General features: G+C 39.5%; 3 protein-coding genes across 3 annotated transcripts in view; 2 read left to right on the top strand and 1 right to left on the bottom strand.

The window, feature by feature from the left end:
• Positions 1 to 2: 2 nt before the first annotated feature.
• Positions 3 to 1,737, top strand: LOC122842764 (stonustoxin subunit alpha-like). The gene is made up of 3 exons (XM_044136906.1): positions 3 to 22; positions 569 to 615; positions 731 to 1,737. The coding sequence occupies exons 1-3, from the start codon at positions 3 to 5 to the stop codon at positions 1,261 to 1,263; spliced, it is 600 nt and encodes a 199-aa protein (XP_043992841.1). The 3' UTR covers positions 1,264 to 1,737.
• A 1,482-nt stretch (positions 1,738 to 3,219) lies between these two features.
• sult6b1 (sulfotransferase family, cytosolic, 6b, member 1) lies at positions 3,220 to 7,101 on the bottom strand. Its single transcript, XM_044137011.1, has 7 exons — positions 6,794 to 7,101; positions 5,125 to 5,237; positions 4,853 to 4,942; positions 4,612 to 4,738; positions 3,875 to 3,969; positions 3,650 to 3,806; positions 3,220 to 3,552 (listed from the first exon to the last, which is right to left on the bottom strand). The coding sequence occupies exons 1-7, from the start codon at positions 6,987 to 6,989 to the stop codon at positions 3,425 to 3,427; spliced, it is 906 nt and encodes a 301-aa protein (XP_043992946.1). The 5' UTR covers positions 6,990 to 7,101; the 3' UTR covers positions 3,220 to 3,424.
• Positions 7,102 to 8,564: 1,463 nt separating this feature from the next.
• slc30a6 (solute carrier family 30 member 6) overlaps positions 8,565 to 9,279 on the top strand; it is a 45,308-nt gene continuing 44,593 nt past the window's right edge. Inside the window, exon 1 of the mRNA XM_044136989.1 lies at positions 8,565 to 8,836. Within this exon, the coding sequence (XP_043992924.1) occupies positions 8,653 to 8,836 (184 nt within the window). The 5' untranslated portion in view covers positions 8,565 to 8,652. The remainder of the gene's footprint in view (positions 8,837 to 9,279) is intronic.

The raw sequence follows: 9,279 nt of genomic DNA, 5'->3' as shown, positions 1-9,279 counted from the left end.
TAATGAAACTGGAAGTTCTCAGGTATGGAGGATAGAGAGTCTAACAGGAAACAGTTCCCACCACCTCAGTGGGGCTCTGGCTGGATTTACAGGATGATGATTTAATGTGTTAAATATTCTCAAGCCAGTTTGCAAACAAATCAATTAATCAAGTTTCTTTGTATAGAATCAGTAATAAGATAGTTCAGTGTGATTTATATAATAAAGAAACATTACATTTTTCAAAGTGCTGTCATTACACATCAAAATGTTAATTCATGTTTCATTTATTGTGACACAAAACTATTTAACACAGCTGGGAGATTTAGAAGTTTAGTAGCTTTTTCTATTTGACAGTTTGATCTCCACCAGGAGGCGCCATCTGGAAAATGATCAAATGTATGAAAGCAATCAGGGAATAAAATAAATAACTTGTTTTCCAGAAGGAAGGAAGAATTGCAGTGAATGATGAAAAAAAGTAGAAAATGAGAGTAGAAACTCGTTCAGATCCAAAGTTCTGATAAATTTACTGATGAGTTTGATTAACTGCTGAAAGAAACTGATGGTCTGACCCTCCTCCTCCTTTCAGGGTGGAGCCTGATGGAGTCCGATGGTTGACACCAGGACCAAGGAAACGTAAGTGTGTTTTTCATCTTATTCATGACAACAAAGCATTCAACCATCTTCAAACATAATCAAAGATCAATAAATGATCAATAACTGCAGCTGGTCTGTTTGTTCTCTCCATCAGATTCCTGTCAACTCACCATCGACACAAACACAATGCACCGAAAACTGAAACTGTCTGAAGACAACAAGACGTTGACATATGAAGGGGACGAGCTTCAGCCGTATCCTGATCATCCAGACAGATTTGAGTATTTTCACAATGTCCTGTGTGAAACTCCTCTGACTGGTCGCTGTTACTGGGAGGTGGAGTGGAGAGGAGGAGTTGATATATCAGTGAGTTACAGAAGAATCAGGAGGAAAGGAGACAGTAGAGCCTGTGTGTTTGGAGAAAATGATCATTCCTGGTGTCTGATCTACGCTGATTATAAGGAGTGCTATGTCAGGCACAATGATGTAAAAACTCGTCTTCCCTGCTCCTCTTTTTCTCACAGAGTAGGTGTATATGTGGATTATCCTGCTGGCATTCTGTCCTTCTACAAAGTTTCCTCTGACTCACTGACCCAAATCTACACCTATAAAACCACATTCACTGAACCTCTCTATGCTGGGTTTGGGCTCTGGATCTCTGGTTCTAAACTGGTTCTGAAGAACTAGAGTTTCTCATGTCAGAGAATTTCTCTCTGTTAAAGTCAAAAGTAAAAGTCAAGACAGTTCAAAGTTCTTTTCCCCATAATAACATAATACAGTTTAAAATTAGGAAACATTAAATATTGTCAGATATGAAAATGATGAAGCAAAAATGCATCAAATATGTTGATCAGTGTTGTAGGAGCAGATTATGAATTTCTGTATTCCAAATGGTTTGGGTCACATGATCTGTCAGCTGTCTATTTAGGTAGCACCTGGTGTTGATGAAGGCAGGTGTGTTCCACCCGAAAAGGGGAAACAGTTTTGACCGCAACGCAATGCAATATTGACGTGATGCAATGCTACCGCTATGGAACTAAATGCTGTGTGGATCACTGAGAATATGTATGCGGTGTTATTGACAACATGTTAGAGGAATGACTTGTACAAAGGAAATAAGATGATGATTGCCGAGTCAAGATAATAAATGGATTACCTGCACTAACATCAAGGAAGGCTCTCATTTCAATTAAGCGAAAAAGTGATTGGCGTGTCAACTTTACCCCGGTGTACCACCTCAGGGGCTTCAAGCTTTGGCTTAGCCTCTATAGTGTTATAATTATTATGAATCAACTCAACTGTAAACTGGGTTTGTTACTCCTTTGTTTTGGTTGTATTTCATGTTCATCCATTTTTTAGAATTTCTATGGAAAAAAGCCTATTTTGAGTCCTAACTCCCCCTAGACGCGGCCCTGATCATGGGCCTGATCAGTAGTTTATGGTGTCAACAGATTAAATGAGAGAATGAAGAGAATGAAGTCATTTAAACCTTGAGGAGATTGTAAAACCCGCCAGCCAGAGGGTGAACTGCGGGTTTCCTCTCAGTCTTGCTGCTTCATGAAGTTCTTTTCTGCTTTGGATCCAAAAACTTTCACAGGTTCTACCAACAGTGAGTTCAAGGATTTATTATTAGATTTTTGAGGCTCCATCTGGAGAAACTTTCTGATGGATTTTGACCTGGATGAAGAAAACATGGAAACTTCCCATGTGATCCGACTCTGAAAAATCACTCAGCCAGTTTTAGTGAAGGATCATTAAACACAACTGATAATTTGTTCAACTTCTCTACTTTTGTCTATTTAACTTTATTTTATTTTAGTTTTTACTGTTTGCTGTAAATATAATCTCTGAGATTTTCTCCTGTAAGAGTTTTTAATGGTATTAAATTGATTCATGTGTTCAACAAATTTACCAGAAGTTTTGATCAATAAAGTTAAAATCCAACATTCTTGAAGTCATTTTCTCCACTTTCTAAAACCATTAAACCCAGTTCCACCAGTCAGACGTTTCTGATGTTTCTGCAGTGATTTTATGTTACAGATTTTACTCTGACAGGCAGCAGCTCTTAGAAACAAAGATCTGATCTTTGGACAGATTCATCTTTTGTTTTAGACCATTAAATGTTTTTCTGGGATCATTTTAATTTTTCTTGCCTCTTTCTGGATCTTCCTCCTCAGACAACAACTGAAACTCTTCATGAATTCATCTTGGTGTTTATATTTCATTTTAAAGTTATTATACAAAATAAATTCAGTCCAGATTTTCTGACAAATATAAACGAGGCTCATTTCTGCTAATATTTTATTCATGAACAAAATCAATGTTTTGGATTAGTGATAAAATATCAACAATATCAAATGTTACTTTTTATGACATTTTGTTTAATGTGGCATTAAAATATTTTACACAAAGATTTAAATTTAATCCTTAAAGGAAATTATCCAAGAAACATAAAAATTTAAAAACGGTGAGAAGAAAAACCAACAAAATCTTGTTTAATATTTGAAGTTACTAGAAGGACAAAATGAAATATAATATTTTGATGAATGGAATAAATTTGAGTTTTATAACATTTCTGTTAAGTTTTCTCTGTTAGTTCTTCACATCATATTTCATTAGTTCATCATTAGTTTCTTAAATTGCTTCAAACTTCATTTTTAATATCTGCAGGGAAACAAAACTGATTCTAAACAAATTATTCTGTCTTATTTTTATTTCTTCCTTCTTCTGTTGAGCTGTGGGAGTTTTGCCCTGAGTTCAGTCTGTCAGGCAGAACCGACTGATGTTGATTCATCTCTCCATCGTTCCCTTCTTCTTCTTCTTCTTCTTATTCTTCCTCTCCTCTTTCCTACTGACAGTGACGCTGGTAGTCCAGCTTTGCTCCCAGTTTGGTTCCTGCCAGATGTTTGCTGAAAGCTTCGTCCATTTCTCGGCTCTGTTCTGGACTGAAATGGTTCCTCCAGTCTCCAACCTCACCTGCACAGGGAGCAGATTGAACGGATCATTTCAGAGGGAAAGAAGTCATTTTTACTCCAGACACTGTTGGAAGATAAATGATTTTATCGTTGGTGACCTTTCCTGAAGATGACGTTTCCAATGTTGCCGTGGGAGTTGGCTGAATTCTCCTTCATGGCGTTGAAGGTGCTGGCCGCCGCCACCTGCTGCACCTGAGCCTCCGTCAGGCTGAAGCCCACGAAGCTGGAGATCCGCCGGATCCCTGCGCTGAGATCCTGCAGGACAGAACCCAGATTTCCATTCCAGCCACCAAACGGACAGATTGAGGAATCGGAGCACTGACCTGCTTCAGGTCCTCGAAGGTCACCAGCAACACGTTGGGGTTGTCCATCCGCTGGTTCCAGGCCAAGGCGTGGTCAAAGTACGAGCCCCAGGCAACTGCACACAGACACCAGTTAGTCATGGTTTATGGGCCTCATTTCTAACTGGAAACCAGTGAAACCAGAAACACAAGGAATCATTATAAATGTTTGACCCACAAATCAAAATCTAATCATCGGGTTGATCAGTGATCAGTTTATTCTGTTATCTAAGGAGCTTTGATGCCATAAAACGGACCAGCAGAACTTTATATTATATCTATAATATAAATCACTGACCTCATTAATTTATATAAAATTATATAAATTAGTTTCTGCCAGGATCAATTTAACCTGTTCAATTTACTGGAGTAACTTTAATAATTAGATATTTCTAATTTTACTGCACTAAACTTTTCATCATTTCAAAGTAAAACTATTTTTACTTCAGTAAATTTTCTGGGTTTTTCATCCTCTAGTTTTTAGAGAACCATCCAAAACTGAAAAATAGTCAAAACCTATTGAAAGCAGCATTTATTTTTAAAACTCCAGTTGTTTTTTTTATCATTATTAATCTGTTTTTGAATCCTGAGTGGCTGCAGAAACCTGACCTCCCGTCTTGCTGCCAAAGGTTTTATGTTTTCTACAACATTTTGTTTCTTCTGCTCACGTTTCTCCAGTTAGTAACATTTAATCTCTGCAGCCCGACGTTCCCACTCACCGTCTCCTTTCATGAACTGGGAGAAGAAAGAATCCCAGGACTCCACAGACGGCAGAACCGGGTTGTTGTTGCAGAAATGATAGTAGGAGACCAAAGTGTCCTTTGGGTTCCTGAAGACCACAACCATCTGGGAGAATCAACAGGATCATTAAAGCTGCTTCCCTGAACCTGGAGGTGATGGACTCTCAATGTTTTATACTCAGACTGGTTTAATGCAGTTTGCAGCAGATTCAGGACGGACCTTTGATTTCTTCTCGCTGAAGGACGACGGCATGATGTCTGGATGAAGGTGAGTTCCCAGAAACCTCGGAGACGGAGCTTCAACCACGGCCTGAAGAAACAGGTAGAAAATAGATCTGGTTGTTACTGACGTCTAAACTCTGATAAGAAGCTCAGTTTCACTGCATGTGACCACAAAGTACCAACAGATGAGTGGAACTGATAAAAGTAAAATTTAAACATTTCAACGTTTAAAGGAAACATTCTGAGAAAAACTTTTTCTGGTTTTAACACCTTCAAGACTTCTGGGCCAAAGAACTCGATGAGCGGGGGCATCTTGGACTCGTTCTTGTTCTGGGTTCCCTCTGCAATGATCTTCTTCATAACTCCAACCATCCAGTTAAATCCTGCAGACACAGAAGGAGGAAACTGATTCACGGACCAGAACTTTAAACTTCATTTAGTTTGTCCTAGAAGGATTTCCAGGATGCGTCTCAGAGTCTCTCTTCTGTCCCATCGTCCAGATCTGGGTTTCCATAGCAACCATCTGCAGACCGAGGGACGTGAAGATGGATATCTCTGTCAGATCACGTCCTGCAGGCTGCAGCATTCCTCTGAAGGAGATTAACTCAACTGTCTTCATGCTGAAAGCTTCGTCCAAAATCAAGATTTGACAGAGAGCAGAAGATGTTTCTCCAGTTAGTAACATTTTATCTCTCTGAATGAACTCCAACATTCCTGGAGTTCATTCAGAAACCAGACGCTTCTCCTCATGAACAACCTGCCGTCTGTGTTTTAAAGACAGATTACAGATCAAAACCAACAGACTGAAACTGTCATTAATCTTCACTTCAATTAAAGAAACATTATAATTATAAATATTATTATTATTGTGAGTCATGTCAAACATTAAGAGTAACATAAACATTAAAGATCTGCTGTTATCTGAGTTTATTAACTGACTTTCTGAATTTGACTTCTGGTTGATTCATCAACAAAAACATGAATTAAACTTTAAATTAAACTCTCCTGCAGGTGAATATTAAAAGCTGTAAATGTTTGTTCTGAATGGATCAAACCGGTTAGTTTGGATTATTTATCCACCAGAAACATCAACAAAGAACTGAAACTTCAACTAATTTAACTTTTGTTTTATCAAGTTTGGTTCTTTGAAAAGCTGCAGAAAAAATATAGAATAAAACAGTAAATTAAGTTTATATTATATATCTATAAAATAAATATATTTGTAATAAAAAATGTAAATTTAAAGTGTCATAATTGAACATTTCTGATTTATCTGATATATTTGCTGTTTTAACATTTATTCACTTTTCATCAGTTTCTATGAAAGAAAAGCTTCTTGTTTGCTTTTGCAGAACAAAATCAGATTTTGGTCTCATTTTCCTGCTGGGTGAATTTAACCTAAAAATATTTGTTAGATAATTCTGGGAGTGCAGAAACTTTTCCTTTCTGCTCTAAACTCTGATCAGAGAATCCACTCTGGACGTTCAGAGTGGATTGAACGGTTTTCCTTCCAGCCCGTTTCACCTCCAGGTGTGTCACCAACATTTACAACAGCAGCAGCCATAAGAAACATGGACAGAGGTCAGAGGTCAGAGTACACAGACGTGATCTGCTCCATTTTTTCCCTTTGGTCTGACAGAAACCCAGTCAGGAGTAAACCTGTAGAGCAGGTTGACTGCAGCAGAGCAGCTTTACTTCCTGTTCTTTGTATTCATTCATTAAACTGAGACAGATCAGAGGAAACAGAGTCTCCATCTGCAACACGAATCCAAACTGTTGCTTCATCACCAACTGCAATGAAGATCCCTCCTAAAAGAACAAATATCTGACTAAATGTCTACAAATCATTCTGGTGTTTTAGGATTGAAATTATTCTGTTTGCCACTAAACATGAAACAAAGTTTGAAAAGTGATTGGAGGAAATTTTTCTGCCACTCACCACATTTAGGATAAGCCACCAGCAGGATGTCGTCGTCTCTGGCCTTCATGCCGTCCAGACACTTTAAATGTTCCTCTGGACACATGAGGGTGGGGTACAGGACCCCGTTGTGTCTGTACAGTTTGTCCTTGTCGCTCATGACCTTTGCCCTCTCCAGCCGGGCCTGCATCCTGTCGGCGATCGGGTTGCTGCTCATCCTGCTGAGGGAATCTACAGATCTGGAGCCGCTGCAAAGAGCAGGAGATCAGAGAGTTAGAAGAGCAACAGGGAAAAACTGTTCCGTGTTCAGACTGCAGAGAGAGGAGGGAGGGAGAGGGAGAGGAGGAGGAGGAAGAGCAGGAGGAGGAGGAGGAACAGCAGGAGGACGAGGAGGCTTGTATGTTATATATTCCTCTTTGGTTATGCCTTATTTGTCTTATTGCTCAGAAATCTGGGGAAATGCAAGTAAAACAACTATTGATATATTAGTTAAGTTGCAAAAAAAAGCTATAAGGGTTATAAATAAGGTGGGATACCGTGAACCAACTGATAAACTCTTTATTCAAAGTAAAATATTAAAATTTAAAGATATTGTTTATACAAAAATACTGGAAATAATGTATAAAGCATTGAATAAAAGTCTTCCTTCTGGTATTCAGAAATTATTTAAGTTAAGAGAAAATAAATATAATTTGCGAGGTTTGTTAATATTTGAATGTGCAAAGAGAATAAAGTCTAGATGTGTTTCAGTTATTGGTGTGAAACTGTGGAATGAATTGAATGATGATCTTAAGTTATGTCCTTTCTTGGTGAACTTTAAAAGAGCTTTAAAATGTAAAATGATCAAATCTTACACTGTTATGTAGATCTATATATGTACTATGTACTTGAATCTGAATTTGAAGAAATCCTGGTAGGTTGTAAAGTAAAAAAATAGGGTAGGCAAGAATAAGCTTTGCTTCAGCCTATTCCTTTTTTGGTAAACTGTGGGTTTGTTTATTGTTCTTTTCTTTTTTTCTTTTGTTGTTTCTTGTGTTTAATGTGGACAATTTACCAAAATAAAGTGATTGATTGATTGATTGATTGATTGAAGAGCAGGAGGAGGAGACTGGAAGCACCTCCTCTCTACACACACATGCAGGAAAAGCTGCAGCTTCATGGAGGAATGATCGATCACATTTCCCCGTCTTTCATCCAGCAGATCGGAGAGGTCAAGAGGTCACTGGAGAGAAAGTTGAACTGAAAGTTGGTGTTTGTTAACTCATTTCCTGCAGCCCAGATGTTTATCTCTGTTTCCTGACAGGAATGAACCCAAACTGGCTGCTGGTTCTGTGGAGCTGATGGGAGTCCAGCACCACCAGTCACTTCAGAACTTTTTTTCCCTCCAGGGGGTCTTTTGTGGCTCTAGTGTCTCTTATATGACAGCAGGCTGACAGGAAAGGGAGAGAGCGAGAGAGAGAGAGAGAGAGAGAGGGGGGAAGACATGTGGCAAATGTCGCCGGGTCCGGGAATCGAACCCGCAACGGCCGCGTCGAGGACTGAAGGCCTCCAAATATCCCCTACGATTCATCTCTCTTTAGTCTATCTGGACCTTCATGCCAAACTTTGACTAGGCCAAATTAATATATATTTTTAATTATTATTTTGTGTTGTTTACAGTTCATCTCTGTTATTAAAGCTGGTTTCATCAGGCCGAAGTTTGTATTAAAGTAAAAATTTGTTATAATCCTAATCCTCTTATTTATTGTTTTACTGTCGATGACAGATTTAAACACTGATTTTATTAGGAAATGACCAGTAGGGGGCGGCAGTAAACCCGGAACTGCGTTCACTACACTCCAAGAACAGGACGAAGAAGACGGAGGAGGCGGAAGTCCAAGATGGCGATGGACGGGATGATGTCCACGTCTCCGGGTCTGTCTTACCAAACTGCGGGGGATTTCTACCCCAGAAAGTTCGGTTCGAAGCCGGACGTGGTTCCGTCCGGGGTGACGGAGCGGAAGGTGGTTCCGCTGGATAAACCGGATATGGTGTCGGTGGACGTCATCAACATCAAGGAACCAGGTTTGTTATGCTAGCTGTTAGCACAGCTAGCAGCTGGTTCTGCTGTGTGGTTCTGAAGATCCAGTCAGATTTAAATCTGGGTTCAACATGGAGCTTCAGGTTCCATCTGCTGCTCATCGGAACCTCAGCAGTCCGGGTCCGGGTCCGGTTCTGGTTCTGGTTCTGGTTCTGATTCTGGTTGACCCGCTCAGCTTCTCATTCAGATCAGTCTGTTCTTGGAGATCCAGGTCAATAAATCCGGGTTACAGCCCAACACGTCCGGGTCCATTTCCTCACGATCTCCGTTGGTTCGGTGAAATAATTTTTACAGTTTCTATTAAAGCTTTGGGCGACGGTGGGAAAGGAAAAGTTACTCAGGAGCAAAACGTCAGCAGCAGATCCAGAACCAGCTTTAATTTCTGTCTATAGCAGCTGGAACAGAACCGAGCACACGTACATAAACC

This window comes from Gambusia affinis, linkage group LG13, assembly GCF_019740435.1.
Source record: "Gambusia affinis linkage group LG13, SWU_Gaff_1.0, whole genome shotgun sequence".
Taxonomy (NCBI): Eukaryota; Metazoa; Chordata; class Actinopteri; order Cyprinodontiformes; family Poeciliidae; genus Gambusia; species Gambusia affinis.
This window is presented reverse-complemented; position numbering and strand designations above follow the sequence as displayed.

Coding starts and splice junctions, on each gene's coding strand:
- LOC122842764 (XM_044136906.1), top strand. CDS start 3: ATGAAACTGGAAGTTCTCAG. Junction 23..568: donor ATGAAACTGGAAGTTCTCAG/GTATGGAGGATA, acceptor TCCTCCTTTCAG/GGTGGAGCCTGATGGAGTCC. Junction 616..730: donor GACACCAGGACCAAGGAAAC/GTAAGTGTGTTT, acceptor TCTCTCCATCAG/ATTCCTGTCAACTCACCATC.
- sult6b1 (XM_044137011.1), bottom strand. CDS start 6,989: ATGAGCAGCAACCCGATCGCCGACAGGATGCAGGCCCGGCTGGAGAGG. Junction 4,943..5,124: donor TTGGCCCAGAAGTCTTGAAG/GTGTTAAAACCA, acceptor CTGTTTCTTCAG/GCCGTGGTTGAAGCTCCGTC. Junction 3,807..3,874: donor CCTTCGAGGACCTGAAGCAG/GTCAGTGCTCCG, acceptor TCTGTCCTGCAG/GATCTCAGCGCAGGGATCCG.